The following is a 26,819-nucleotide window of genomic DNA, read 5'->3' on the forward strand; positions in this document are numbered from 1 at the left end:
CCTGTCATCTCAGCTCTTTGGGAGGTCAGTCAGGGAGGATCACTTGAGATCGGAAGTTTGAAACCGGCTTGGGCAACAAGACCCTGTCTCTACAAAATAATTAGTTGGGCATGGTGGTGTGCACCTGTAGTCCTAGCTACTTAGGGAGGCTAAGGCAGGAGGATCACTTGAGACCAAGAGTTTAAGGCTGCAGTGAGCTATGATCGTACCACTGCACTCCAGCCTGGGTGACAAAGCAAGACCCTACCTCTAAGAAAAAAAAAAAAAAAAGAAAATGATTAGGGGAAGCCATGGACTACAGGAAAAACAAAATACATACCTAAAAAAGCACTTACAACCAGGATATATGAGGATAATTTAAAAAATTGAACAATCGAAATTTTTTAATGAGCAGACTTGAATAGACAGCAGAAAGCACTATGAATGACCAATAAACAGTAATTGTGATTACTAGATGACTACTATCAATAGTCATCAGTGAAATGCAAACTAAAACTACAATGAGATTCCATTTCACACCCAACAGAATGACTCAATATAAAAATCTGACAATGCCAAGTGTCAGCGAGAACGCAAAAGAACTTGAAATCTCATACACAGCTAACAGCATAAAATGATAAATCACTTTAGAAAATAATTTGTCAGTTTTTAATAAAATTAAATTTTATTTAATTTAATAAAAAATTAATAAAATAAAACATGTAACCACCCTAAAACCTAGCAACTCCACTCCTAAGAATATACCCAAAGAAAGGAAAGCAGATATCTACAAAATTCTCTACAGAAGCTTTGGTAACAATAATCCAGAAATGGAGACAATTTAAATGCCCACCAATAGGAGAAAGGATAGTGTATTGTGGTATAGTTACAGAATAAAAAGAATGATACATACAGTATGGTGAATTTTTAAATCATCATGTTCAGCAAAAAAGTTAGATATGAAGAGTACATACTGTATGAGTCTAGCTATAAAAAGCTCAAGAACAGGAAAAATGAAAATATACAGTGAAAGAAGTCAAAACTGTGGATTGAAAAACAAGCAATCTTTCTGGGATAATGAAAATGTTCTATATTTTTATATGAATGGTGGTAACATGGGTATATACATTTGTTAAAACAATTACATACATGAGCTCTGTAAACTTTGCTGTGTATAAATCATAACCCAACAAATTTAAAAAATCAATAAAATATCCCTTAAAAATGAGATAAAGAAGTGGAAAAATAACTTCTGAGGAAAATGTGAGTGTTGGTGAGAGGAAGATGCTCTTTTTCCAAAAGAAAAGACAGTAATGGCAATTATGTAACAACAGCATGGCACTAATCGTCATAATTTGGCACCAACAATCCTTTCCACTTATCTTTCTACCTACTCAATAAACATTAGGTAACTAAGATAGAATCTAAGTCATAACTTTGGAGGACCAAAGACCTCAGTAAGATAAAAATCACTGACTTAGTTAACCCCTTCACAATATGTTTCCTGGACGGTTTTAATAGCCTTCCATCCTTCTACGTCGTTATCCTCCTAAAATACAAATATGCTATTTTTCCTCCTCCACTTAAATTATTCAACAACTGGCCGGGCGCGGTGGCTCAAGCCTGTAATCCCAGCACTTTGGGAGGCCGAGACGGGCGGATCACGGGGTCAGGAGATCAAGACCATCCTGGCTGACACGGTGAAACCCCGTCTCTACTAAAAAAAAAATACAAAAAACTAGCTGGGCGTGGTGACGGGTGCCTGTAGTCCCAGCTACTCGGGAGGCTGAGGCGGGAGAATGGCGTGAGCCCGAGAGGCGGAGTTGCAGTGACCCAAGATTGCGCCACTGCACTCCAGCCTGGGCGACGGAGCGAGATGCCCTCTCTAAAAAAAAAAAAAAAAAAAAAAAAAAAAATCATTCAACAACTTTCCATAATCTATAATAGTGACCTCTATCAGTAAAAATCTGATTATACACCTCCATATATTTATTTCCAATTATGTATTATAGTATTACACATATTGTATAAAAACAAAAAAAGACATTAAAAGGATATAAAAATGTAACAATTAGAAGTTATAATACACAAATATTTCAACATGAGCACACTGGTGGAAATACAAAGCTTACAGATCTGACCCTATTCCTTTCCAGTTTTACCCCCACATCAACCTTCCATCTTCCTTGTATTACAATTATGCCTAACAACTTGTTTTTCCCCAGAGGCATGCTTTCTTCATAAACCTGTGCATAGGCTATTCCTACTGCTCTTCTCTGCTTCATTCTTTTAGTATACTTTTAGCTCATTCTTAAAAACTCAACCTAAATATTAATTCCTATTGAAAATCTGCCTTTGATTATTTTCAAGCAGTTAGTGATTATTTCTCAGCATCTTGTTCAAATACAAGAACAATACCTTATTCTAATTGCTTATTTATACGTCTATTTCTCTACTAGATTGTGAAAAGCAAAGACTATTGTTCTACTCATATTTGCAGCCCAGTACTTAACAGTACCTACATGCTTAATATGTATTTAGGGAATTACCTTTGTTCAGTATTAATAACAGCCCCTACAACTTCCAATGGTACCAGAAAATATTTCCTAACCAGTATGTTATCCAGTAACGTCCTGGATATCCATATATTTGAGTAATATATACACTGTGATCTAACAAGTTGAAATAGCACACAACCCCATCCAAAAGGTATTCTTATGTCTTGAACTGCTGCAACAACTAGATATCCACATGCAAAAGAACAAAGTTGGATCCTTTTCTTACTCTAGACTTCAAAATTAACTAAAAATGGATTGCAGATCTAAATCTAAGAGCTAAAACTATAGATACCATCAAGAAAGTAAAAGGATGACTCACAATGATACATGCTGCAACATAGAGAATGGGAGAAGATGTCTGCAAATTATGTACCCCATAGGGACTTGTATCCAGAATATATAAAGAACTCTTACAATTGGATAAGGAAAAGACGACCCAATTTTATTACTGTTTTTATTTTCTGAGGAGTTTCACTCGTTGCCCAGGTTGGAGTGCAATGGAGTGATCTCGGCTCATTGCAACCTCTGCCTCCCGGGTTCAAGTGATTCTCCTGCCTCAGCCTCCCAAGTAGCTGGGATTACAGGCATGCACCACGACATTTGGCTGTTTTATTTTTAGTAGAGACAGGGTTTCACCATGTTGGTCAGGCTAGCCTCAAACTCCTGACCTCAGATGATCCACCGCCTTGGCCTCCCAAAGTGCTGGGATTACAGGAATGAGCCACCGCACCTGGCCGACAACCAAAATTTAAAATGGGCAAAGGACCTGAAAGGACATTTTTCTAAAAAAGGTATGCAAACAGCCAATAAAAACATCAAAAGATATTCAACATCATCAGCCATTAGGGAAATGCAAATCAAAACCACAATGAGATACTACTTCATATCTACTAGGATGGCTATAATTAAAACAAAAAGAAGAACAAAAACAAAAAATAGTGTTGGACACAGTGGCTGACGCCTATAACGCCAGCACTTTGAGAGGCTGAGGCAGGAGGACTGCTTGAGGCCAAGAGTTTAACACCAGCCTGAGAAACAATGAGACCCCATCCCTAACCGGAAAAAAAATTTTTTTGAGTGTGTTGGTACATGCCTATAGTCCTACCTACTTGGAAGGCTGAGGCAGGAGGATCACTTGAGACCCAGGAGTTTGAGATTACAGTGAACTATGATTGTGGCACTGCAATCCAGCCTGGGCAATAGAGCAAGACCTTGCCTCTAAAAAATAAAAATAAGAATTCTTCTCCAGAGTCCTATACATGGCTGGTAGAAATGTAAAATGAAAGAGCTACTCTGGAAAACAGTCTGGCGGGTCCTCAAAAGGTTAAAAATAAACATAAGATCCAGAAACTCTACTCCTAGATATACAGCCAAAAGAAATAAAAACACACGTCCACCCAAAAACTTAATGCTATAAATGCTCACAGCACTACTCACAGTAACCAAAAGGTGGAAACAACTCAAATTCCCATCAATAGGCAAAGATAAATGTGGTATATCCCTAAAATGGAATATTATTCAGCAATGAAAAGCAATCAGCCCTCCATATCTGCAGATTCCACATCCCTAGATTCAACCAACTATGGGCTGAAAATATTCAGAAAAAAAACCCATCAATACAACAATTTAAAATGATATATATGTAAAAAAAAATACAATATGACTACTACTTATACAGCATTTACATTGTACTAGGTATTATAAGTAATCTAGAGAGGATTTAATGTGTGGGAGGGATAATGTGTGTAGGCCATTTGCTAATATGCCATTTTATATAAGGGACTTGAGCATCCAGGAATTTTGGTATCCACAACAGGGATAGGGGAATGGTGTCTTGGAACCAGTCCCGCCAAGGATACCAAGGGATGACTACACTGATAATTGGTACAATATGACAAACCTGTAAAACATTCTGTTAGGTGAAAGAAGCCAGTTACAAAAGTGTACATATTGGCCAGGCATGATGGCTCACTCCTGTAATTCCACCACTTTGGGAGGCCGAGGCGGGTGGATCACCTGAGGTCAGGTGATCATGACAATTTGAGAGTAATAAATAGTTTCTAACCATTGAACAAAAACAACCCAGTCATCTAGATACATTCCACTCCATAAGGGTGGCCTGGCTGGCCTTCAGCCTGGATCAAGATCATCCCACTATAGCACAAAAGCACAGAAAGGAATGATATCAAGGCTCAGTCCAGAAGCCCTTTTGTATGCAACTTTTGACTTTCATTCCACAAGGGAAATTCAGAAACAAAGGGGAACTTGAGATAGTCCTTCTTCAGTTACCAAGAACCACAATTCATCCAGACAACATTCAACTACCTAAGAACTGTCATAGGAAGAGATCCTGAGCAAAGGGGACACAGCCAACTGTTAAGTGAAAAACCAGACCAAATTAAGAAGAAATCCTCAGGGAAAAGAATCAGCCAGGTATTGATTCACGTAGGCATGAGGTACATTGGTTAACACAAATAAGCCTTCTTTAAAGGAAACAAGTACCCTTTAGCATCATCTCAGGCACTCAGATCTAATAGGCACTTGGGCCTACCTTAGCAGTCAAAATCTATACTCCTTTCTGAGCCAGCCTGCCTTCATTTTAAGCCTGTGTGTTTTTTTTCCTGATCTGACCTTCTCCTCTGTATATATGATCTTCTCATCTGCTCATAAATATGTATCACATTTATGTATATCCACCAAGGATTTTAATTACTCTAATTGCATATACCTGAAGTTCATTATAAGTATTTTTTTTAAGTAAAAGCAGACTGTACAAATTAATTTCCTGCTCTTCAGGATAGGAACTCACTCACATCTACGAAGTACCTACTAAGCCAGATAATTCATGTATGTGTGTGCCTGTGCATACATAAAATCTTTTAACACTGAAATTAAACTCACATGAGGTTAAGGATTAACCTCATTCTATGGATGAGAAAAGGTTAAGAGACTTGAAAAACCTGTCCCAGGTTACCAAACTATTAAGTGGTAAACTGATTTGCCGTATCATTTACCAGTAGCGTAAGTGGACATGATTAAGGACATAACTAAGGACATGATTGGATAAATGCCAGATGAGTAAGCCATCAGTAGATTTGTGAAGCAAATTGGATCCCTATTAGCCTTTAGGTAAGGTAAAACTGATAAGAAGTAACAGATGAGGATTTGGGGCAGGAAATTGAACCGCGAATTTAGGAAACAACCCAGCTCAGCTAAAGTTCCCTATAGGGGAGTAGAGAAAAAAGGTGGAGAAATTAGGGACCTGACCATGGAAGCCTATGAATATCAGTCCTACTTCAGACTACCCTGTAGGCAATGGAAAGTCACTGAAGGCTTCTGTGAAGGATCATAATATAATAACAGCATTAGTTCAGGAGAATTCATCTGAACACACTGGAAGGAGAAAAACAAATGAGAAAGAGAAGGTAAGGAAGGGGAAAGCATGGAGAAGTAATAAAGACAATCAGAAAGTAGTATAGAGGCCAGGTGTGGTGGCTTAGGCCTGTAATTGCAGCACTTTGGGAGGCCAAGATGGGAGGATCACTGGAGCCCAGGAGTTCAAGACCATCCTGGACAACACGGTGAAACCACATTTCTGGCTGGGCACGGTGGCTCATGCCTGTAATCCTAGCACTGTGGGAGGCTGAGGCGGGTGGTTCACAAGGTCAAGAAATCGAGACCATTATGGCCAACATGGTGAAACCCCGTCCCCACTAAAAAATTTTTTAAAAATTAGCCAGGCGTGGTGGCGCACGCCTGTATTCCCAGCTACTCAGGAAGCTGAGGCAGGAGAATTGCTTGAACCTGGGAGGCAGAGGTTGCAGTGAGCCAAGATCGTGCCACTGCACTCCAGCCTGGGCGACAGAGCGAGACTCCATCTCAAAAAAAAAAAAAAAAGAAACTACATTTCTACAAAAAATAAAAAAATTAGTGAGGTGTGTTGGCACATGCCTGTGGTCCCAGCTACTCTAGAGGCTGAGGCAGAGGATCACTTGATCCCAGGAGGTCAAGGCTGCACTCCAGCCTGGGTAACACAGCAACACTGTGTCTCAAGAAAAAAAAAGAAGAGGGAGAGAGTGAGGGAGAGGAAGGAGGGGAGGGGAGGGGAGGGGAGAAGGGAAGAGAAGAGAAAGGGAGGGAAGGGAAGTACTAATATAGCCCAGTGACTGCAGAGGAAAATCATGGGGGTTATTTGTCCTACCAGAATGTATAATAAATTTATAGTAATTAAAAAATAAAATGATATTTATATAGGAATAAACATTATTCAGAATCCAGAAACCGATCAAAATACATATGGGAACTCAGTACATAATAAAGGGAACATATTCAATGGGACAGTTTGGAAAAGTTGGCTATCCAATAGCAAAACAAAAAAAGTCTCATTTCACTCACAAAAAGTAATTCTAAGTAGAATATCTAAATGTTAAAAGAAAAAATCTTTCTTTAGAAGATAAGTACTAAAAAATAGAGAAGTATAAATTTATCACAGTAAGGTCAAGAGACCCTTTCTACATACGGGATGAAATCTAGAAGTCATAAAGAACCAAACTACTTAAAAATATAAACTCTTACCTTACATTACACATAAAAATCAAAATGGATCAAAGGTCTAAACATAAGAGCTAACAACTATAAATCTCTTAGAATTAAACAGGGGAAATCCTTCATAACACTTGAATTTGCAATTATTTATTGAACAGGACACTAAACGCACAGTCAACAAAAGAAAAAATAAAATGAATTTCATCAAAATTACTTTTGTGCATCAAAGTACACTATCAACAGAGTGAAAAGGCAATGTATCAATGGGAGAAAATATTTGCAAGTCATATATCACATAAGAGATTAATATCTAGAATACATAAAGAACTCTTAACAACTTGACAACAAAAGAAATAACCCAATTGTAAAAATAGGCAAAGGACTTCAATAAACATTTCTCCAAAGAACATAGACAAATAGGCAATAAGAACAGGAAAAGATGCTCAACATCCCTAATTATTGGGGAAATGCAAATCAAAACCACAACCACTTCATACTCATTCGAATGATTATCATTTTTTTGAAAAAAAAAAAAAAAAGCACCAGGAAATAACAGTGTAGAAATTGAGCCCTTGAGCATTGCTGGTGAGAATGTAAACTGCTACAGCCACTGTGGAAAACGACGTGATGGTTCCTCAAAAAATTAAACAAAGAATCACTATAGGACCCAACAATTCCACTTCTGATTGTATACCCAAAAGACACCAGCAGTTTCCTGGGGGTTTTTTGGTTTTTTTTAGTAGAGATAGAGTCTCGCTATCTCTATAGGTTATGTTGCCCAGGCTGGTCTCACACTCCTGGCCTCAAGCAATCTTCCTGTCTGGGCCTCCCAAAATGCTGGGATTACAGGCATGAGCCACCATGCCCAGGCTACACAAAGGAACTGAAAGCAAGTAGAACACATAACTTGTATAACACATGTTCACAGTAGCATTATTCACAATAGTCTCAAGGTAGAAGCAACAGATGACAGATGAATGAATGGATTTTGTTGTTGTCATTGTGGTTGTTGTTATTGTTGTTGTTGAGATGGAGTGTTGCTCTGTTGCCCAGGCTGGAGTGGTGCAGTGGCTCAATCTCATCTCACTCTAACCTCCACCTCCCAGGTTCAAGTGATTCTCCTGTCTCAGCCTCCCGAGTAGCTGGGACCACAGGCGTGTGCCACCATGCCTGGCTAATTTTTTTATTTTTAGTAGAGATGTGGTTTCACCATGTTGGCCAGCTGATCTCAAACTCCTGACCTCAGGTGATCCACCCGCCTTGGCCTCCCAAAGTGCTGTGATTATAGGTGTGGGCCACCGTGCCTGGCCAATGAATGGATTTTAAAATATGGTATATACATATAATGGAATATTATTCAGCCTTCAAAAGGAATGAAATTCTGACACATGCTACAACATGAATGAACCTTGAAGATATTACTTCATGTTTCATGTTAAGTGAAACATGTCAGACACAAAAGGACAAATATCGTATGATGCTTCTTATGTGAGGCTATTATTGTTTAATGGGTAGAGTTTGTTTGGGATGATAAAAATGTTCTAAATGTGGATGATGGTAATAATTGCACAACAATGTGAATATATTTAATGCCACTGAACTAAACATCTAAAAATAGTAAATTTTACATATTTTGCCATAGTAAAAATATATATAAACTCTTGTGAAGCATAAGACATTCAAATTAAAAGCAAAATGACAAATGAGGGAAAATATCTGCAACCCAGAGAGTCAGCATTCATAAAAATATAAAAGCCCTTGCACAATCCAATGAGACAGCAGAAAATTGGTTAGTGTATCTAACATGCCATCAAAAAGGAAATTCTAATATCTAATAAACACTAACGAATGCTCAATCTCACGAGTGCTCAGGAAAATATAAATAAAAATGAGATAGTTTTAGTCTGTTATATTAGCAAAAATATAATGAAAATAAACAGTGTGGATGGAGTGAGGATATGGGTGCTTTCATATACCATATGTGGAAAAAGTACAAATGCAGTCAACTATTTTGGCAGAAAACATGGCTGTATTCATCAAAAATAAGAATCATGTTCTCCTTGACCGAGTAATTCCACTTTCAGAAATCTGTTAAAGAAGGCCGGGCGCGGTGGCTCACGCCTGTAATCCCAGCACTTTAGGAGGCTGAGGCGGGTAGATCAGGAGGTCAGGAGATCGAGACATCCTGGCTAACATGGTAAAACCCTGTCTCTATTTAAAATACAAAATATTAGCTGGGCGTGGTGGCACACGCCTGTAGTCCCAGCTACTCGGGAGGCTGAGGCAGGAGAATCGCTTGAACCCAGGAGGCAGAGGTTGCAGTGAGCCGAGATTGTGCCACTGCACTCCAGCCTGGCAACAGAATGAGACCCCATCTCAAAAAAAAAAAAAAAAAAAAATTCTGTTACAGAAATATTCATACAAATATGCAAGAGTAGTATTCACAAGGAGAAGGAGATTGGTGGGCTCAAATGAAAATGTCTACAGAGATTGACACTCTGTGACCACACAATGAAATAAAAAAAGTTTTTGATCCTATGAATCCCACGAATTTTAGTTCCTCACTCTCAAATGAGTAGATACAGATCGTCAGATATTTGAGGAAAACCCCCCATATGAAGGAAACAGTGACCCCCAACAAAAAAAAGACAAATATGCAAGAGTATGTAGAACAATGCTTACCACCATAGTACCTTAACTGCAAAAACTGGAAAGTAAATATTTTTCAATAGGAATATGTATAAACACATCATGATAATCATACAACAGATTACAATGCAAGCATTAAAGTAACAAGAGATGTTTATGTCCTATCTTACAAACACGCCAAGATACAGTTTAAAAAAAGAAGATAACTGTAATAAAAAGTGATTGATCTTTTTTTCAAGGTATAATGTATGCACATGGAACTGTTAAAAGTTATTCTGAAAAGTAAATGAATGGAAAAGTGAGGAGGAGGGGACTATCACTTTTTTATATATATGCATCATTTGGTGTGCATTATTTTTGTGCATTGGTTACATTATTTTTATAATTAAAGGTCTCTAAAATTTTTTAATGAAAGAATTTGCTACTCAAAAAGTAGAAAAGAACAAGGGAAACAATGGGGACTGGTTCCATAGGACAGTCTTCTAGGCCCTTAGATGCCCTGCCTAAAATATTTCCCCATATAATTTTAAAGTGTTTACTTAACTTTTCTTACATTTTTCTGAAATTCCAGAAGCATTTTTTTTAAACGTTAAAAACTTGAGGACTAAATGATGCAAAGTGTGGAGTCCTGATTAGTAAGCAACAAGGAAGGGTTCCCAGGCGGGGGAGAAAAATTGCTCCAAGAGACAACTAACCACAAACAACCTGCTGGCACAACATTCTGTTCCCAAATACCTCACCCATACATGGCTCCTTTGTCATGACCCTATAAAACTTCCCGCCACGGCCGGGCGCGGCGGCTCACGCCTGTAATCCCAGCACTTTGGGGGGCTGAGGCGGGCGGATCACGAGGTCAGGAGATTGAGACCATCCTGGCAAACATGGTAAACCCCGTCTCTACTAAAAATACACAAATATTAGACGGGCGTGGTGGCAGGCACCTGTACTCCCAGCTACTCGGGAGACTGAGGCAGGAGAATGGTATGAACCTGGGGGGGCGGAGCTTGCAGTGAGTGGACATCATGCCACTGCACTCCAGCCTGGGCGACAAAGCAAGACTCTGTCTCAAAAAAACAAAAGAAAAACAAAAACAAAAACAAACAAAACAAAAACTTCCCTCCAGCTCCTGCCCCTTAGTAGACAGCCCCTTCTCTGCTGTGCTGCCAGTATCATATCTTCATAACTTTCTCTAATACATACTTCCTCTAAATATATCTACGTACTTTCTCTAAATCTGCCTGTCTTTACCTACAACTGTCTTGGTAAATCCTTTACTGTCCATGACACTGGCCCCAGCCAGTGGCACCTGCAACATTTTGGTGGCCCTTCTGGGGAGTGCCTGGGGACTGCTTGGGGAGCTCTCTCTTACTGTCTGCTTTTCGTCTCCTCCAACTCCAGTCTCTGGATGGACAGTGCCCAAGCCTGGAGAACACTGAAGGTTCCTGGCCAGGGCCAGTAAAAAGATGTCTGACTTGCTACCCAATCGGGTAAGAGTTCAAAGTTTGCTTTCCTTTTTAGTCTTCTGGCGGACAAAGTCTAGTATTCCTCCGGCAATGAATGACAGCTGGCCAGGGCCACTCCCTGGTGTAACCTGAAGGCTAGGGCCTGAACAGATTTGGCTGCCTTATCCAGAAAGGATAGGAGAGAGCCTATCCTTTCTGGTCAAAAGTCCCCAAACCCTAAGTTTGGCGTAACTGGCGGCAGAAGCTCGACCAAGGCTAACCTATACACATTTGGTGGAACTCAGATATCCTCTTTCTCACTCTCCCACATAAGGCAGCCAATCCTCCTGCTCTAGACATCTTAAGCCAGGTAATCCCAAACAGCACCAGGACAGTGAGTCTTCCCTCAACCCTTTCCCCTCCTACCTGGATTGAGCACCCAGCGCAATTTGTACCTAGACTAACCTGGGGTCTCTCACCTAGTGTTCATCCAGTGTAAGGCCCTAGTGCCAGGAGATCCTTGCCAGTAGGTGGAATGCCCCTTTGGAAAGTGCATCGAGAAGTCCCTCAGCAGATGTGAGCGGATCCCTTATCCCTTGGAGGGATGCCCTGGGAGAAACTGCAGTTTGCATCCCCAGCAGACATTTTTTACAGTCCCATCATGGGACAAAGCCCCTCAATTCCCTCAGACTCACCCCTGGGCTGCATTTTAAAGCACTGGGATAAATTTAACCCTCAGACTCTCAAAAAGAAATGTCTAATTTTCTTTTAGCATGACTGCTATGCAAGAAATCCTCAAATTAACCTCCTCAGTCTTTTATAATTGAGAGTAGAATGAGGAGGACAGGGCTAAAGAGAAAGAAAAACACAGGAACACAAGTCAGGTTCAATTGCTGGCTGTTTTATAAGCCCCCAGCCTCCTCCAGGTTGCCCTAAGGACACTCCTCCAGGTAACTGCCACCAGTGCAGAAGGCCAGGCCACTAGAAGGCAAACTGCCCCAATGAGATACATGGAAAAGAACCCTGTACAGTTTGTCCCTGTCACATGCTCAGTCATTAAAAACAGGACTGCCTGAGGGCCAAAGGGCCCCCAGGACAATCCCAAACACTGATGGCCTTGAGCTGAGGGGTCTCTCTGCTCTACCTGGCTTCCAAATCAGACATTGGCATCAACAAAACAAAGCCAAGGGTAACTCTGCAGGATGCAAATGAAATTATAAATTTCCCTTTTGGGTTCAAGAGCTGCCTACTCTGTACTAATCTCCTTCCCTGAGCAACACTCCTCCAAATTCTGTTGGGTAATGGGGGCAAATGCACTCCCTCTCTCCATCCAAAAGAAAAAAATCACACCCCTTTATATTACTTAAGGGACCAATTACCATTCTCCCACCAGTCCTGGGTAATGTCTAAATATTCCACACCCCTTTGGGGCAAAAATATACTTTCCAAGATGGGTGTCTGCTTAATATTTACCCAATCTCTGAATTAATCTTTCCCTCTAAAGCCCTATTTCTCCCGGGAAAGCTACCTAAATCTTTAACCAATAACTTCAACCTAGATAGTCCTATCCCTGGGCTTAAAAATAGCCCACACTTACTCAGATAGACCCTAGCAGGAAATCTAACTGAGCAATCTCTTGAAGGGGGATAACTTCTACAGTATGTAGAAAACTTCCCTATCTGCCCCCCTTCACAGGCTCACACAGCAACATATAATACAAACCATAACTCACTAACAGAAGAAAAATAATTTCTGCCTAATTAAAGGTTATAATGGTAAAAAGGTATTGTTGGTAAGGAAGGTTATAAAAAAGTATTTTATATGAGAAAGAATCTTGTATGGTAATTTCTTGTCCTAAAGTAAAATAACTGGTTGTTTAAAAATAAGGGATGTTCAGGACAAGTCAAAAAAAGTCCAAGCATATAATAGATGGTCTATGTAAGTCATGAGAAAATTGTGACAGGAAATTTATAAAAAGAATATTGTATGTAATTAAAGCATAATAGTCTCTCTAAAATTTGCTCCCTATGTTGTGTCTAATTAAATTCAAACACTTTTTCATCAAGTTTGACTTCCAGGTTACCCAAATGGGCTTCCAATAAGGACAAAAAGTCACATTGCAAAAGGTTTTTTGCCTTTTTGATACCTGGCTTAAAAAACAAAGCTTTCTCTTCTAGAATTCTACAGTTTCACCTACAAATGACACTGCAAACGGGATATCAGTCTCTCCCCAATGATGCCTGCTACCTTTATGAATCTTCCCTGGAGATTCAGTTGAATGCTAGTTATGTCTTAACGTGCTCTCCCTCTCTGATAAGCCCTGCCTCCAACAAGATCTGATATCTGGCTGAGCACCGTGGCTCATGCCTATAATCCCAGCACTTTGGGAGGCTGAGGTAGGAGGATCACTTGAGGTCAAGAGTTTGAGACTAGCCTGGTCAACATGGTGAAACCCCATCTCTACTAATACAATAAAGTAGCCAGGCATGGTGGTGTGCACCTGTGGTCACAGCTAATTGGGAGGCTGAGGCATAAGAACTGCTTGAACCCTCGAGGTGGAGGTTGCAATGGGCCAAGATCATGCTACCGGATTCCAGCCTGGGCGATAAAGCGAGACTCATCTAAAAAAAAAAAAAAAGAAAGAAAGAAAGAAAAAAAGATCCAATACAATATCCTAAGTCCCACAATCCAGGACAATGACCCACTGAGTCTCCTGACAGACCAACAGCCATTGGCAGGGTCAGTGCCATACCCATAGTTAGCAGGATGTGGTTGGGAGATGAGACTTCCACCCCCAATGTCAAAGACTTGTCATTGTTGTTCTGTTGGGGGGGAATGTGGAATCCTGATAGGTAAGCAACAATAGGGAAGGGGAGCACGTAGCCCCAGGAACATAACCTCATCCTGCACTTAGGCCCCTCCTGCCCCTTCCTCTTTACAGACAGCCCCTTCTCTGCTGTGCTGCACCTTGCACCCTTGCAACGTATCTTTGTATCTTCATACTTTCTCTAATAAATCTTCCTTTTTTTAAAAAAACCTACGACTGTTTTGGTAAATTATTTTACTACCTGCAACACCAGCCCCAGCACTTGCACCCACAACAGAAAGGAATTCAAAGATAGGAGCCTAAGAGAAGTTTCTCTGAATATTTGAGTAAAATATGAAACCAAACTAATCCATTCAAATATTCAAATATTTTATTCATCCATTCAAATATTTTAAATAAATTAATAAAACTGCTTTCCACTGATTAGGATTAGCATGGTACTTTGGACAGCGGATGAAGATAGGGGGACTGGAAGCAAAGGAAAAAAGTGGGTAATTTTGGAGCATTTAAGGGCCAGTAAAATGAGGCTCTGGACCTCAAGGCCAGGATACTAGGATTACAAAAACAGGTAAGAAGGTAGAAGGGTATCAAGGACAAATGTCACCAACTTAAAAACTACCAGATCTGTATATGAGTAAACTGTGACTTTCACACAAACCTGTAGTCTCTATCATACAAACTGTCCCAAAAGTACATGTTCAAGTAAGCCTGTGTATGTGTGTATATATATATATATATATATATATATATATATATATATATAGTCAAAATGAAACATATTAATTTTTAAAATAAATATATACCAAAATATTTTTAAACATTAGCTTTTATTTAACCTTTTTGGGGTCATGGGCTCCTCTGAGTATCTGACAAAAGTCGTGGACCATCTCCCAAGAAAATTCGCATTCAAAATTAAGAATGCATACAATTCAAAGAGACCCAAGACTCTGGATTAAGAATTCCCTTTATAGGCCAGGCACAACGGCTCACGCTTGTAATCCCAACACTTTGGGCAGATCACAAGGTCAAGAGTTTGAGACCAGCCTAACCAACATGGAGAAAGCCCGTCTCTACTAAAAATATAAAATTAGCCAGGCGTGGTGGCAGGCGCCTGTAATCCCAGATACTCGGGAGGCTGAGGCAGGAGAATTGCTTGAACCCGGCAGGTGGAGGTTGCAGTGAGCCGAGATCACACCACTACACTCCAGCCTGGAGACACAGCTAGACTGTAATACTTGTAAGAGGCCAGGCTCAGTGGATCACACCTGTAATCCTAGCATTTTAAGAGGCTGAGGCAGGAGAAGCCCTTGAGTCCAGGAATTCAACACTAGCCTGGGCAACATGGTGAAACCTTGTTTCAACAGAAAAAAAAATTTTAACCAGTTACTGGGCATGGTGGCATGTACCTGTAGTCCCAGCTACTTAGGAGCCTGAGGTAGAAGGATAACCTGAGTCCAGGAGGCTGAGGCTCCATCCAGTGAGCCAAGATTGTGCCACCACACTCTAGCCTGGGTAACAGCAAGACCCTCTCTCAAAAATAATAACAGCAATTAAGACAGAAAGACAAAAATAAATAATGACTAACAGTAACTGAGCACAATGCCACAAAGCAAATGAGCAACAGAATTCGGATTCCAACACAAACTGTACAACTTTAGAGTGCATATTCTTCATCACCTATGTATGTTATTCTGCCTCTTAAAGATATCTCCTGCTATTTTTATATTACAATAATAAAAATGTTGACAACAATAACAGCAAAAAACTCCCGAAACTTCCAATTCGAATGAATCAGAGATATAACAAAACACCAATTTTTTTTCTTCTACATAATATCCAAAGAAGCTATAGACACTATGGTTATGATTTAAAGGAAAAATAAAAATGAAGAGGGAAAAAAAACAAACTACAAACCTTATCTTACATGTCCCATTCCAACAAGGTTGTGAGCAGCTCAATGTTGCTTTTGTTTTTATTTACTTCATTTCAGAAACACTGCATTCTCATCAGTGACTGATCCTCAACCTTCTATAGTTTCAAAAAACTTCAGCTTTGATAAAACATACACTCCCCCACATTAATACTCCATAAAACACCAAAATGTTCGGAGATAATGCAAATAAAGGAATCTAAACTGTTTATATAAAGTTTATATAAGTCCCAAATTTGACTTATTATCATAACTTAGTTTGGGAATTTCTAATTGAGAAAATTTATAATTGAAATTCATCGGCCGGGCGCGGTGGCTCAAGCCTGTAATCCCAGCACTTTGGGAGGCCGAGACGGGCGGATCACGAGGTCAGGAGATCGAGACCATCCTGGCTAACATGGTGAAACCCCGTCTCTACTAAAAAATACAAAAAACTAGCCGGGCGAGGTGGCGGGCGCCTGTAGTCCCAGCTACTCGGAGGCTGAGGCAGGAGAATGGCATAAACCCGGGAGGCGGAGCTTGCAGTGAGCTGAGAACCGGCCACTGCACTCCAGCCCGGGCGACAGAGCGAGACTCCGTCTCAAAAAAAAAAAAAAAAAAAAAAAAAAAAAAAAAAAAAAAGAAAGAAATTCATCTTAAATTTGCCATACGAACTTTAAGTACTGAAGTGCCATTCCAATCTACTGAGTGAAAAATGTGAACTCATTTCAACATTACTGTAGTCATTATTCTTCTATTAATACTCTAAAGTTAATTCTTCTTCCATGAATTTTTCAGGGAGATACGAGTCAGTCACTGACTAAACAGTTCTATTACTGGATTATGACATACCTAAACTTAATACTTCATTAAAAGTACTTAAAATTTTTGCTAGCTAAATAGAATCATAAAATTACAAAGCTAAAAGGAACTTAAACGGTCATTTCTTTATTTCCCTTGCCTTCAAGAAGGATCATACTCATACCACCAAGATTTTTATCTATTTTATAAAGCCCCAGACAACAGAATCCCAAAATCTGCCTTAGAAACCTATTTTAATACTCATTCGAAGTAATTTTACTCACGCTTAAATTGCTGAAACCAAAAAGGACACAGTAAAGTAGAACCAACATGGGTTTTGAAGGCAACACCTAACTTTAATCCCGTTTATACCAAAACTACTGGCGAAATGACACTGGGCAAATTACAGTACCACATAAACTCAAAGCTTTATTTCTTGTCCATAAAATGGGGTTATAACTAACTGTTGAAATCTGCTTAAGGATTAAATTAACAGACACAGTCCCAACTAGAGTGCATGATACCAGTACCATACCTGGTGCTCAAAAATTGCCATTTCCTTCCCTTTTAAAATCATTTCCCAGCACTTTGGGTTCTGGTAATGGTGAAGCAACTTGGTCAGATACACTATCCTATAAAATCTGGACAAAAACACCATTTTTCAATGCTCTGGAGAGAGACCAAATGCAGACAGAAGCTGAGAAGAGTTTACCCATGAAAAAAAGAAAGTGTATCTGACAACAGGCACTTGTTTATACCTTTTTGTCTAACAGCAATTCTCAAACTTTCTGGACTCAGGACTCCCTTACACTCTTAAAAATTACTGGCTGGGTGCAGTGGCTCACGCCTGTAATCCCAGCACGTTGGGAGGCTGAGGCAGGCAGATCACAAGGTCAAAAGATTGAGACCATTCTGGCCAACATGGTGAAACCTCGTCTCTACTAAAAATACAAAAAAAAAAAAAATTAGCTGGGCATGGTGGCACGCACCTATAGTCCCAGCTACTCAGGATACCAAGGCAAGAGAATCACTTGAACCCGGGAGGCAAAGGTTGCAGTGAGCTGAGATTGCGCCCCTGCACTCCAGCCTGGTGACAGAGTGGGACTCCCTCTCAAAAAAAAAAAATTTCTGAAGACCCCGCATTAGAAATTTTAAGAGATCCTTTCATATTTCGAAAGCGTAATGTTTAAGTTTTCATGCACACATGAGATGTGCCTCCCTCAAACATTGTCACAACATCGGTACATTACCATCTGACGTGAAAATACAAAAAAACTGAAAGGAAAAAAATTGCAATTTATTAATTCATTACAAACAATGAACTTTTTATATCTTAACATATAAGTTCTAACGACATTTTCTGGAACAAACAAAAATATTCATGAGAAGAGTAGCCTTATTCTACCTTTTTGCAAATCTGTTTAATGTATAGTTTTTAAAAAGTTAACTGTATTCTCATATCTGCTTCTGCAATGAATCACTGCAATCCATTGTTCTAGTTGAAGTACATGAAGAAAATTTGGCCTCAAGTACACACGTACCTAACTGGAAAAGGCAGGGACCGTGATCACCCCTTGCAAAGCTCTCAGAGACAGACAACGGTCCTCAGATCACACACTGAGAATTGTTGATCTAAGGGGGCTCTAATCTGTGTACAACTTGGGAAGCAGAAAGATATACCTTTACCGAATTTAGGTGACACCAGACAAAGTTTGAGGTTGACAGGGCAGTTCTAACATTGAGGTGTAAATTCTGGAAAGGAAGAAGCCAACAGGGGCTAAGTCCCCAAAATTTATGTATAAACTGTCCCAAACCTTGGCTATCTGCTAAACTATGCATGTGCACAGGAGATTCTAGGGTACAATGACAAAGAAAGAGCTACAAAGAAAAGATTTCAGCTGCTGCCATCACTGAAAAGAGAATGCAGTTTTAATCCAGCCAAGCAAAACACTCGCTAGAACCAAAAAAAATACTCTTCAGAGGAACACAACATAAATGTTAGAAAGTTTATGAATGAAAATTTATGCTTACATTATAAATAAAATGTAGACTACATTTCGTCTCTACACTTCATAATGTAAGCATGAAACTTTAAAATTACTGGATAAACATATCAAAATAAAAACACCTCAGAAAAAAACCCAAAAAAACAAAAAAACAGCAAAATGTGACCTATACTCAAAAAAAAAAAAAAAAAAACAAAAACAAAAACAAAAAACACAGTCAACAGAAACCAACCCCAAAAAGACCTAGTCATGCAACTTGCATTAGACTAGCTATAATAAATACACTCAAGGACTAAAGAAACTATTTTCAAAACAAACTTAGAGATGAGGAACCTCAGAAAATTGAAAATTACTCATAAGAATCAAATGAAAATTCTAGACCTAAAAAGTACAACAACTGAACTGAAAAATACAGCAGGTGGGCTTAACAGCAAGTTGGAATCAACAGAAGAAAGAATAAATGAACTTGAAATCAAGAGAAACTATCCAACCTAAAGGACAGAGAGAAAAAAGACTGACAGCAGAACCTCAGAGACCTACCTGGGGGTCAGGATCAACAAGTCAAATGTTAAGTATAGCTTAAGTCACAGAAAAAGAGTAGAGAATGGGGCAAAAAAAAAATTGAAGATATAATGACCTAACACGCCCCCAATGTGGTGAAAAACAAAAATTTATCCAATATCAATATAAACCCTATGCAGCAAAAATACAAAGAAAACATATCTGTGCACATCACAGTCAGATAGCTTAAGTAAAATTTTTTTAAAGAGAAGAATCTCAAAAGCAGCCAGAGAAGAACAACAAAGTCAAACAAAAATATGACTATATCTACCTTCTCCTTAGAAACTACAGAGAACAGAAGACAATGGAACTACATCTTTATAGAAGTGGAAAAAATAACCATCAAGCCAGCACTCTTAAGCAAAACTATCCTTCAAAAATATGGCAAAATCTTTCAGGAAAACAAAAACAAAATTTGTAGCCAGCCAAAAGTATGGCAGTTCCCCAGAAAGTTGAAAATAGAATCATCAAATAATTCAGCAATTCCACTTCTGGATATAAACCTAAAAGCACTGAAAGCAGGAACCTGACAGATATTTGTACATTCATGTTCATAGCAGCATTACTTATAATGGCTAAAAGGTAGAAGCAACCCAAGCAACAAGGAGTTCTTGTGTAATAGGTACTTTCAGTTTGTGCTGATGAATTAAGTTCTGGATGTGGATGGTGGCAATGACTGCACAATAATGTGAAAGTACTAAATGCCACTAAATTTTACACTTAAAAATTATTAAAATGGTAAATCTTACATTTTACAACAAAAAAATTGTTTTAATCAACATAATTTACCATATTCAGAAAATAAAAAAGAAAAACCATATGATTATCTCAATAGATGCTAAAGATTTTACTAACTTGAATACTCATTTACAACAAAAACAAAATACTTTCAGCAAATTAAGAAAATAATTTACTCAGTCTTCTGGACAACTATTAAAAAACCTACAGTTAACCTAAGTTTTGAAGCACTGAACATTTCCCCCACCTCACATTTAACGAGGGCAAGGATGTCTACTTGCAGCAGTTCTACTCAACATGTTACTGAAGGTTTGGGATAGTACAATAATAGTAATAAAGGTATAAAAATTGGAAAGAAAGTAAAACTGTACCTATTTGTGTGTAACATAACTATTAATGTAGAAAAATGCAGAAGAATTAAATGATTATGATTAATAGGTGTGTTTAGCTAGGCGTTATGACACAAAGTTAACATACAAAATTTTACTGTGTATCTAAGTACTAGCAACGAACAACTGGAAAACAAAACTAAAAAACAATTTCATTTATTTTTGCATCATACAACATAAAATGCTTAGTAATAAAGTTAACAAAGGATATACAAGACCTCTACCAAAACTGCAAAATGTTGCTGAGAAAAATTAAAGATGACCTAAATAAATGGAGAGATGTGCCATGTTCATGATTGGACGTTTCAAGACTGTTAAAATGTCTCCAAAGTGATCTACAAATTCAACACAACCCCAATTACAGTCTCAGTATAATCATACTCCTTTTTATAATAATAAGCAAGCCTATTCTAAAATTCATAATTGAAACACAAAAGATCTAAAATCTTGGGAAAACAACAAAGATGGAGAATTTACATTAACATCAGGATTTACTAAAAAGCCATTCAATGGTTCTCAGCTGGGGCCAATTTTGTCCCTCAGCGGGCATTTGGCAATACCTGGATACGATTTTGGTTGTCACAACTGGAAAAACGTTACCGGCATCTAGCAGGTAGAAATCAAAGATACTATTAAATATCTGACAACGCATAAGACAGCCTCACAACAATGTGGCCCAAAATGTCAATAGTGCCAAGGTTGGGAAATCCGAAACTACAGTAATCAAGACAATATAGGCCAGGCGCAGTGCCTCATGCCTACAATCCCAGCACTCTGGGAAGCTGAGGCGGGTAGATCACCTGAGGTCAAGGGTTCAAGACCAGCCTGGCCAACATGGTAAACCCTGTCTCTACTAAAAATAAAAGAGTAGCCAGGTGCGGTGGCAGGTGCCTGTAATCTCAGCTACTGGGGAGGCTGAGGCGGGAGAATAGCTTGAACCCGGGAGGCGGAGGCTGCAGTGAGCCAAGATTGAGCACTCCAGCCTGGGAGACAGAGTGAGACTCTGTCTCAAAAAAAAAAAAAAAAAAAAGACAATATGGTATTGACATAAGGATAGTCAAATAGATTAATGAAACAGAATGCAGACTCCAGAAGTAGACTTCTTAGGTCAACTATTCAATAAAGGTGACAAAGCAACTCAATGGAAAAGGTGTTTTCCAGCTGGGCGCGGTGGCTCAAGCCTGTAATCCCAGCACTTTGGGAGGCCGAGACGGGCGGATCACGAGGTCAGGAGATCGAGACCATCCTGGCTAACACGGTGAAACCCCATCTCTACTAAAAATGCAAAAAACTAGCCGGGCGAGGTCGCGGGCGCCTGTAGTCCCCAGCTACTCCGGAGGCTGAGGCAGGAGAATGGCGTGAACCTGGGAGGCGGAGCTTGCAGTGAGCAGAGATCCAGCCACTGCACTCCAGCCCGGGTGACAGAGCAAGACTCCGTCTCAAAAAAAAAAAAAAAAAAAAAAAAAAAGAAAAGGTGTTTTCCAAAGTAGGTTCTAGAACAACAGGATATCCATACGCAAAAAAAAAAAGGAAAGTAGAAACTTGATCTCTACTTCCCTCCATGTAGTATAGCTCAAAATATCACAGACCTAGACCTAAACAAAAGTTAAATGATAAATTGATAAAGTTTCTAGAAAAATGCATTAAAAAGATCTTCACAACCTAGAAAAACTACTGAGAAAAGACTTAAAAGCAGAATATATAATACAAAAAAAAAAAAAAACCACTAAAAGAACTCCTACAACTCAATAAAAACAAAATCCAATCTTTAAAATGGATAAAGAACTTGAAAAAGACATTTCACAAAGGAAGATAAACAAATGGCTAAGTGCATGAAAATTCAAAGTGGTCAGTATTAATATCATTATAGAAATACAAACTAAAACCAAAATGAGAAATATAAATTAAAAGCACAAACTACATACCCATTAAGATGACTAAAATATACAAGACTGCAAACAACTGATTGTTGGTGAGAATGCAGAGCAACACAACCTCCCATGTATTGATGGTGGGCAGGTAAAACAGTACAAAAAGCTCCAGCTGTTTCACCTATCCTACTACCCAGTGATTCCAATCCTAGGCATTTACTCAAGAGAGATAAAAACATAAGGCCACAAAAAGCCTCATACAATAAGGTTCTGCTTTATTCCTAATAGTATGTAAGCGGACAAGTGAAAGAAACCATGTTTATTCATAAAACAGACCACTTATTACACAGCAATAAAGAGAAATGAAATTCTGACATGTACAACAAACTAGATGAATCTAAAAACATTATGGTGCGTAAAGGATGTCAGGGACATTTATGGTCACCTAAATGTAAAATTCTACAGCAGGTGACAGTAATTTATGTTTATTTAAAAAAAAAAAAAAAAAAAAGGCTGGGCCCAGTGGTTCACACCTATAATCCCAGCACTTTGGGAGGCCAGGGCAAGCGGATTGCTTTAGGCCAGGAATTGGAGACCAGCCTGGTCAACGTGGCGAAAATACAAAATACCAGAAACACAAAAATAGCCAGGCAAAGTGGCACATGCCTGTAGTCTCAGTTTCTTGGGAGGCTAAGGCATGTGAATTGCTTGAACCCGGGAGGCAAAGGTTGCAATGAGCCGAGATCACATCACAGCACTCCAGCCTGGGCGACACAGCAAGACTCTGTCTCAAATAATACTAATACTAATACTAATACTAATACTAATACTAATACTAATACTAATACTAATACTAATAATAATAGCAGATGACTGGAGGGCATGGGAATTAACCAGAAAGGGTCACTAAGGATCTTCCTGGGGTAACAGAGCTGTCCTCTATCTTGATAGGAGTGTAAGTTATACCCATGTGAACATTTGTCAAAATCAAGCAGTTAAGTTTTATGCATTACAATGCATATAAATCTTACCCAAAAAAACTATCTAAAAAATCTAGTGGAGGCAGGGGATTAAACAGAGGTACAACTCAAACAAGAAACGGCAAAGTATTAATTGTTGACACTAAGTGATGGGTACATGGGCGTTCATTATACTATTCTGTTCACCTTATGTATGTTTGAAATTTTCCATAATTAAAGGTTTTAATAATTTCCCTTAATTCCCCCTCAGTGGAGGAAGAAAATTAACAATCACTGTCCTTCATATAAATTAAACTCTTCTGAGGAAGTCTCTAAATGTTCTTTTCTACACCAAACAATCCCTGTCCTCTACACTTTCTTCCTATTCATCATAGTTATAGCTCACCTTGAAATCTGCCCATATTTTCTGTATCTTATTTATATACTACTATCTAGTAGGGAGAAACAGACTGGAACTAACACTTCATTAGCCTCTACTACATGCCTGGCAGTATGCTACCTACTTTAAATAATTACCCACTTAAATCCCAAAACTGAATTTAGCATCTAAAACTTTTAACCCTTAGAGCGACTTTAGTTAACACTAATTGACTGTACATTTCAAAATAGCTAAAAGACAGTAATTTGTATGTTCCTAGCATAAGGATAAGTATTTTAAGGGTTCCCAATTATACGATTTGATTATATGAATGTATCAAATTATCACATGTACCCCAAAATATGTACATCTATCATATATCAATTTAAAAAATAATAATAATATAAAAATTTAATGTTTCTTTAACGATCACCCTCACTAGAATTTATGTTCAACGGCAACACTGATCTTATCTTGTTCACAATTTCTCCACATCAGGCACATAGCAGATACTCAGTAAATACATGTAAATCAAAGAATGAAAGAATATCAGAGCTCGTAAGTACCCAATCTAGCTCTCTTTTTGGTAGTGTAAATCATTTCCTATTCTAGCTATATCCAGTTTATTTTGCCTTTAATCTTATTGGCATCTATATCAATTGTTACATATGTGTTTCAAGTGGAATAGAATGACCCGTGTTTGAAAGCGTCACATTTTCTTTATTCACACATGTAATGTAGTAAATCAATTTATATATTGCCAAGAGTCTTTAAATGATGTATTTCTTATATGTAGTCTTACTTTTTCTGTTCATATTGATACAAATAAGGAGATTTTTTTTCCTTAAGAGACCAGGTCTCACTATGTTGCCTGGCTTCCTAATGCATTTTGACAGTCTCTTTTTTGATAGTATCACCGTCACAAAGCTGAAAAACCCTAGCAAATATTGAGAACTCAAAGTTCCTACCACAGGGTAAATTATAATTAAATTACCATTGAATTAATAATTACTGAGTTAATAAGTTATCACTGAGTTAGTAGTATTGAGTTGTAATAAAATCAACCATAAATTTTATTTCAAAAGAATTTATCTAACAAACTAAGCATCTACATAAACTTAAAATCAAATTGTTAGATCCCTTCACAGTGAATCTAGGTTTGTTCTCAGAGTACATTCTTCATTAAACATCTGGGATGTGGCTTATGAATAAAACTGCCGATACTTTAGATTAGAATTTGATTTCTACCTCAATTTCAAAGAGTAATATTTTCATTCTTAAATAAAATCCTTAAAACATCCATAAGTTAAAAAGTTTAAAAGGGCAGGGGGATGTTACTAGTGATATTCTAAAATACAAAAACTGAGTGAAATAGTTGTTAACTACAGTAAGTCAGTGGTTAAGTACTAGAATTTTCCTCATTCGTTAAGCAAAATATGCTACCAAAGAAGCTGGTCACTGCAATGTTTCTCTGACAAACTAAAAAACTTTTAAAAATATGTGTTAACATTCCAAGGGAGACGGCAAAAGAGAAGCAAATTTCACTCACAAAGAATCACTCACAAGAATATTATATATATATATATAACTTTATTAAACATTTCACAAATGTCTTACATATATCATTTGCCACAGATTTAAATCCAAATTCTTCCAAATGGCATTTGATGTTTATAGATTATACATAACTTTAAAAAACATTTAATTCAAATGTGCCAAATGCAGCAAAGGGCTGGAAAATAGAGGTTTCAAAGTAAATAGTCATTTAGAGACACCAGCAAATAGATCTGACCTTTTCAAGTGGCTTTCCCAAAGGGTTTCCAATCAGTTTCCAGTCATTCAAGACTTCTTCAACTTTGGAAATAAACCTAGGAAGTGGGGAGAAAGCTTCTAAATACAACAGCACACATTTTTTCCTATTATTATATAATTTCTTTAAAAAGGTATTTTTTATATTTTAACAATTTGACCAGAGAGGACTCAGTACACTTAGTATTGCTAACTTCATTTATGGATATGGGGTAAGACAAATAATCTTTCATTCAAGAATTCTTAGGTTTTGATTCATTTATATCTACTGCTTAACCAACAAAAGCATTCTGCCTTCCATAAAATGTAAATTAAGAATTAACGAATTTCTATTAAAACGAATAAAACAAATTTGGGGCACAAATAAAAACTGACAGACTAAAATGATACTATTAAAGATAATTATGGCTGGGTGCAGAGGCTCGTGCCTGTAATCCCAGCCCTTTGGAAGGCCGAGGTGGGCAAGTCACCCGAAGTTGGGAGTTTAAGACCAGCCCAGCACAAATACAAAAAAAATTAGCCCGGTGTGGTGACACACATCTGTAATCCCAGCTATGCGGGAGGCTGAGGCACAAAAATCACATAGAAACAGACATTGCAGTTAGCAGAGATCGTGCCACTGCACTCCAGCCTGGGCGACAGACTGAAATTCCATCTCAAAAATAAATAAATAAATAAAATTATGAAACCAATCATCTCTCTCCTACCCAAAATAACTGACATACTTAAATAAACTTTTCCTTTAAATATATTAGGAATTCCCTGATTTACTACCCCTCCCAACAAAAAAAGAATTATTTGGGAACTTGGTTCATGAAACTAAAACAAGTTTTAATGGACAGCTGACAAGAAATTACAAGTAAATATGTCAACTCTAAGGATAACTGACAGATCTTAAAACTATTCACTAATCTTTAAATCCAATGACCAAGAAGGCCTATTAAAAAGAGAACTGAATTTTGACTAGCAACATGTTCAACATCAGTAAATGAAAACTGTCAAGTCTCAGTCAAAGACACATTCAGAAGACTTGTTATTACTCTAAGTTGACTTCTTATATAAGCTGAGTATGATGCAATCTAACAGCAACATTGCTCCCTAAACACCTAGGAAGTATTACTAGAGTACTAGAGTTAATTTTAGTCAAACTGTATGAAAAGGCAACAGATTTTTTTCTTCAGTGACATTATGAACTAATATTTATGTTTTAAGGTAGTAATAATAAATCTATGATTCATCTGAGGCTTCTTAGTAAATCCGCTTTAAAATTAAATGCAGTATCAATTCATACACTTAATTCATGGCGGGGGGTCAGTCATGACAATTACTAGGTTTGAAAATGAGTGCTCTAGAAACAAGTTTACATGTTTACCAAAAAGAAAAAATTTAAATATATC

At 38.1% G+C, this 26,819-nt stretch overlaps 1 protein-coding gene and 1 non-coding gene across 4 annotated transcripts in view; one reads left to right on the forward strand and one right to left on the reverse strand.

Annotated features, from left to right (window-relative positions):
• RAB3GAP1 (RAB3 GTPase activating protein catalytic subunit 1) overlaps positions 1-26,819 on the reverse strand; it is a 112,875-nt gene that overhangs the window by 81,720 nt on the left and 4,336 nt on the right. For all 3 annotated transcript variants that reach the window (XR_004053204.1, XM_010367401.2, XM_010367394.2), the window contains exon 3: positions 25,406-25,481. Coding sequence is in view for 2 of the 3 variants with exons in the window: in XM_010367401.2 (XP_010365703.1) it covers positions 25,406-25,481 (76 nt within the window). In the remaining variant the exon portion in view is untranslated. The remainder of the gene's footprint in view (positions 1-25,405; positions 25,482-26,819) is intronic.
• On the forward strand, positions 17,869-17,969 carry LOC115893410. The gene has a single exon (XR_004053417.1). It is a non-coding gene; the product is annotated as a small nucleolar RNA U13 (small nucleolar RNA).

This window comes from Rhinopithecus roxellana, chromosome 14 (genome assembly GCF_007565055.1).
Source record: "Rhinopithecus roxellana isolate Shanxi Qingling chromosome 14, ASM756505v1, whole genome shotgun sequence".
Lineage (NCBI taxonomy): Eukaryota > Metazoa > Chordata > Mammalia > Primates > Cercopithecidae > Rhinopithecus > Rhinopithecus roxellana.